Genomic DNA, 5,698 nt, shown 5'->3' with positions numbered 1-5,698 from the left:
CTCTCTCTCTCTCTCTCTCTCTCTCTCTCTCTCTCTCTCTCTCTCTCTCACACACACACACACACACACACACATGTTAGGGTTGAGGAAAACAGAAGTAGAGACTATTTCAAACTTATTTCTGGGACTTATTTGTTAGAACAGTTAGAATTTCAGAGTTACAGGGTATCTGGTGTCACAGGAACCACCACTTCCAAGATGTCCCTACGCTGATTTCAATTAATCATCCTGGAATGTCCTCAGGGTACTTCTCTTTCCTTGAAGCTGGGAAAAACCCCTCCTTTCTCTTTGGGCCATGTGTTAAATAGTATGCCCTTTCAGTTTGGGAGAACACTCACACCCCAACCTCTTGGAACTTTTGGATGAAAAGAGACAGAGAGCTACATGTGGAAAAACCAGCCTCCAAAAGTTTACCTGTAGGACTGAACCTTTCAACACTCCCCACCCCATTGGAGGGTAGTTTGGCCTATTGCAGTGCTTCCCAAACTAGAATGCATGTGCAGACAGTCCCCCCGGGGCTCTGGTTGAAATGCAGATTCTGATTCAGTGGTCTGGCTGAACTAAAACTGTGCATTTCCCTCATGTTCTCTGGTGATGCCAAAGCTGCTGGGCTGTGCGAGCCACCCTTTGAATAGCTGAAGCCAAATGACCTAAGAAAAGGCTCTGGCTTAAGGCCATCTGGGTTCAAGGCCATTGCCAGTTCAGCTAGCTGAATGTCCTGGGGAAATTCTCTGTTAACCTCTCCTTTTGCTGGCTCTGCCTTGTTCACACGATGTAGTGGTGAAAACATGGGCTCTGGAGCCAGGCTGCCTGGCTTTGAATCCTGTCTCCCTCCTCCTTATGTGACTATGGGTAGGTTACTTAATCTCACTGGGCCTCAAAGTCCTCATCCTTAAAATGGGCTCACCTCTCAGGGGCGTTGTGAGGATTCAACGAGTATTAATGCACATAATTGTTTGGAACAGTGGCTGGCCCGTAACAAGCACCCCACCAATGTTGGCCATAATCTGTGAGCGTGCTCTGTGAATTAAAGTACAAACAAATGCCTTCCTTTTTTGACCTAGAAAAAAATACTCCCAGTGAAGACAGCATCCCATGTACCCGCGACCTCAGTTGGAGGGCTTCCTTCACCTATGGAGAGTGGGAACGAGAGAACCCCTCTGGGCCGCAGCCCCTCTCTCTCCTCAGCACTTTGGCAGCTTCCACGGGGCCACAGCTGGCCTCACTCATAGGTACAGTCATGGGATTAGTCTGGCTGCTTCCGTGGGACAGGCCTGGAATTTGACCTCAGGCCTGGGTTCAGATCCCAGGGTCCTGAGGGTGCTTCCAGGAGGCTAGGGCGTGGGAGTGTGTGTGTGTGTGGGGGGGTGCCAGCCACAACCACCTCAGCCCTTTTTTTTTCCTGCCCTGTTCTTCTCTACCTCCAACTGGGCTGAATGAACCCTAAGTGTGGCACCTCAGGAGCCCCCAAAGGCCTCTAGGAGTTCCTGCAAAGTGGCTCTAAGGGATGATACTGTTGTCACTAGAGCTGCTTTCTCCCTCCTGGGTGGAGACATGAGGGCTGCCTCTGCAGGGTTTCCACAGGCTCTTTCTTTGTGAAGGCGGAGAGCTGGCTCTCCCTTTTCCTTTCCAGAGCTCTTGGGGAGCCCTAACCATCTGCTGCAGAGTAAGAAGGAGCTAGGACAGGATGGGTGGGGCGGGGTAGGCCAAGCGCTTGTCTCTCCATGCTCCAAGGTGCATCCATCCATCCATGTATTCATTTGACAAATATTCATGAACTACTTCTTATGTGCCTATCTGACCAGAGATAGGTCCCTAAAGAAGACAGAGTGGTTTATGTTTTCTAAAATAAAATGTTATTAATAAACCCCTAACTCTTACAAGATATGTTAGTAATAGTTGGCTATTTTAAAAATTAACGTAAGTGTCTATGTGCCCACACAAGGGCTTTTTAGGCCAGTTATATCTTATTGAATATTTTTCTCTCTTACATTAACAGGAAATTCTTTTTGAGCCACCCTTTCACACTGGGGAGAATCTAAGCAGCCCTCGCCAGTACCACTCTGCAGCATTAGCTTTATGAGGGACTGACTATCTGGATGGAGGGAAGGAGAAAGCTGCAACTAGGGAAAAACTAGAATCATCTCACGCTGATAGCATAGCCTTTCCTTGGAGAACCATTTTGGAGCATGGCTCTTGGATGAGAGGCAATATTCCAGCGTTATTCCAGCATGTAACTTCGGCGATCTCACCACCACACCCCACCTCCATTCCACCAGGCAGACACAAAACGATGTGTTCTCGGAAGGGCCAGGACCAAGAGGTGGAGAGAAGGAAGGAAAGGAACGCAGGATCAGAGGAGAGGTGGAAGAGAACAAAATGGAGGTGAAGAGGGAGGAAATCAGAAAAGAAGAGAGATACACAGAGGTGGTTAAGAAAAGGAAACAGAAGGGGCTTCAGAGAAAAGCTGAAGAGGACAAGAGAAGAAATACACCTCTTAGAGACGCCTCACCCAGCTTCTATTTATCTAATTTAAAACTTGATAGTAAGACCATATACCAAAAAAAGAGATGTGCTTTCTTCTCTGTTCAGGCTACTCTGGATAAGGGTCAGAGACGATTTCCAGCCAAGGGCCTCTCCATAAATTTCCCTTTTTTGCCAGTTTTTCTTGTTAGTCCCTCTTTTCTGATTCAAGTTTTGGCCCTTCTTCCTTAGCCCATTCCCTAACTTGGACTTGCTAGCCTGGCCCTCGTGTTCCATATGGAAGTTTGGGCTTGAGGCTGCGGAAAGATTCCTACAGGAGGAAGTCAGACAAGGTGTGTGAGATGGGGGAATTTCTCTTTTGTGTTCAGGCTAAGTTTTGTTGTTTCAGCCCTATAAACACTGGCTCAATTTCTTTTGCATATGACACCCCCTTAAATTTTGTCATACCTTGTTAGGGCTTATTAAATGATCAGTTCCAAAGTGAGGAGATACAGGCTCAAAGCACAGGTAAAATCAGAGGTTCGCAAATTGTAGATCAGGAGAGTCACTAAGAAGTGTCTGTGAAATGGCCCACGGGCTGGCATCTTTGTTTAACACGTGCAATATTTCACATACAATAAAAACCAGACTATGAGTATTTCAGAAAGACTGCCCAACCTTTCACCTGGAAAGCGTTTTGGACATCTTGCTTTGATCTAAGATTTCCTAGAAGGGTCTTTTTCTTTATTGAAGTGGTTTTCAGACTGAAAATGTTGGAGAGCTAAAAAGTAAGCTCCTAGGTCACTGTCACTCTTTCCCAAGATGAGTTAGGTTCTAATCCTTGGTGATTTCAATATCCCCATAGATGATCCTTCCCATATCCTGATCACTGTTCCTTGAACTTTTGCCCAATGGTCCCATCCTCCATCCTCCTCAGCCACTGACTCCCCTGATTTTACTCTAGGGTCTGGCATTAATAACTGTACCCCATTATTCCCATTCTCCAGCTATTCCACCTATCTTTCCCTCTGAGTCCAGTAATCCTTCGACACCACCAATCCTACAATTTATTGCTCCTTCTGGGTTTTCACTGTCCCTCACTCTCCTCATGTCCTCATTTTCTTCCCTGACAGCCTAGATTCTGTGATGAATCATTATTATCATTCCCTTGCATGCACCTCAACACCGTTTTTTAAAAGGCAACATGAAAATTCTGAAAACTGGACCCAGCTCCAAACACATTAATACTACAAATAGCCCCTTTCCCAAATATATACCTGAGTTTAACTGCTCATGAAAATTTACATGCACTGCTCCATTCTTAAGTATGCCCCTCCCCCAGCACCTCAACACCTTTGTGTCTCTTAGTCTTTATTCTGTTCACGTGGCTGAGTCCAATTCTGTGCTAGCTCAATGCCTGCGTCATGCCGCTAAACTTGCCTGGAGAAAACCGCCCGACATACTAACCAGTCTCACCTCAGAGTCATAATCACAAGCCTCAAGAGGGTCCTTAATGTTGCCTGGAGATCATACTGTGTTTTCCTCATCTGTTCTCTCTGCTGAATGGCTATTTCACATCTTCTCTCTCCTCCAACCCCACAGTGCCTCCTACTGATCCAGCTTCCCACTTCACTGAAAACATAGTAACAATTTATAAAGAACCCCAAGCTGTCACCACCATGTCTACCACTTACCTGGAACCAGTCCCACAGATCTAGTTTCTCTCCTTGTTGTTATGGAAGAACTGTCTCCACTCTAAGTAAAGTTCAACTATTCCCCTTTTGTGCTGGATCTCATCCCATCTCACCTACTCAAGGACATTGCTCCAGCAACTAACTCTTCCTTCTTTTACCTATATCATCAATTTGATCCTAGTCCCAAGATCCTTCCCACCAGCAATAAGCAAGCAGGCATTTCTTCTAAGTTATTTCTCCCATTTAAAAACCAAACAAAATAAAACAAAACCTTTCTTGGCCCCTCTGCCCTTGCTGCTCCATTTTCTCCTCTCCTATATAGTAAACTCTTTGAAAGGGTTTCCATTCCAATTTCTTGCTTCCCATTCTCTCTTGAACTCCTCTAGTAGATTTTTGGACCCACTACCCCAGCAAACCTGATCCCCACATTGCTAAAGCCAATGGCCAACCTCTCACTGTTAGCAGCATGTGACATATGTGACTACTCCTTTCTCCTTGAAACTTTCTTCACTTGGATTCTAGAACACTGCACTCTCCTGGTGTTCCTCCTCCTTTGCTGGCTTTTCTTCTGAGTTTCATTTGCTGATTTATTCTCATCAACACCCCTTCACCATCTTCAAACATTAGAAATTTCCAAGACTCAGATACAACTTTGAAATCAACTCCTCGTCATCACTCTCATTATGATCGTTTGCTACCATTCATCCAGTAATGTGTCAGGATACTTATTGATGGTATTTGATATACATTGCACCAGTATAGATCATCAGTACATTGATACTAACACAGAGTTTCTGCACCATGGGTGTCCCAGGGGTGTTGGGAGGACAGAGGTGTGGCCAAAGGGTAGCCGTTGGAGATGCTTGCTAGGCCATAAGGTCTAGATCCTCTCTCTATGAACTCTTAAATAATGGATGTTGTTGATGTTGTAATTTATATATGAGTTAGGACCGCAGAAATAACAATTTGCCTATTGCTGGTTGATGCCTACCCCCGGGTAGGGGAATTGGGAGTTGGGAGCATACACAGGCAGGAACTACATAAAGACCCGCCATGACCCTCTTTTAGTTAGGAGTTTTTATGTTCATACCACACTGTGTGATTACTTTTGGCCTGAGTTCATAAGGCCCACCATGCAGGCTTCCCCTGAGCTTGCCAGGTTTAGCATGTGGCCCATTTTTCCTTCATAATACAGTCAGATTATGAAGGTGCCAAAGGCATGAAGATAACTAGAGCGATCCAAGAAATCCTCTGCAGACATACTCACGCTCCATGAACCAGGACGTGGCAGACAGGGTGCCTCGCCCACAGCCGCCTAGAGTAGGGGGCTGGGTCCCGCCATCCCAACAGGACCTGGGACCAGAGTTGGGCGGGAATTCGCCCACGCAACTAGGCGCGCTCGGGGACGTGGCGCTTTCCAGCCAATGGAGGCTACGCGATTAAAGGACCAATGGCTGCCCAGGAAAGCTCTGCGTCAGCGGCGGGTTTGTTGCTGATTGGTCAGAAGGCCCCCCGGTGAGGCGGAAAGGGGCGGGGTGCGG

At 46.5% G+C, this 5,698-nt stretch overlaps 1 protein-coding gene across 2 annotated transcripts in view; it reads left to right on the top strand.

Moving 5' to 3' along the window:
* The window catches only part of GARIN1B (golgi associated RAB2 interactor 1B), a 13,910-nt gene extending 10,808 nt beyond the window's left edge, over positions 1-3,102 (top strand). The window contains exons 6-7 of one of the 2 annotated variants that reach the window (XM_019646103.1): positions 1,065-1,232; positions 2,000-3,102. In XM_019646103.1, the coding sequence (XP_019501648.1) occupies positions 1,065-1,232; positions 2,000-2,013 (182 nt within the window). In that variant the 3' untranslated portion in view covers positions 2,014-3,102. The remainder of the gene's footprint in view (positions 1-1,064; positions 1,233-1,999) is intronic. The other variant, XM_019646104.1, reaches the window with a different exon arrangement.
* The last annotated feature ends 2,596 nt before the right edge of the window (positions 3,103-5,698 follow it).

This window comes from Hipposideros armiger, unplaced genomic scaffold, assembly GCF_001890085.2.
Source record: "Hipposideros armiger isolate ML-2016 unplaced genomic scaffold, ASM189008v1 scaffold_97, whole genome shotgun sequence".
NCBI lineage: Eukaryota > Metazoa > Chordata > Mammalia > Chiroptera > Hipposideridae > Hipposideros > Hipposideros armiger.
Note: the sequence above shows the minus strand (reverse complement) of the source record. Positions and strands in the feature narration are given on the sequence as shown.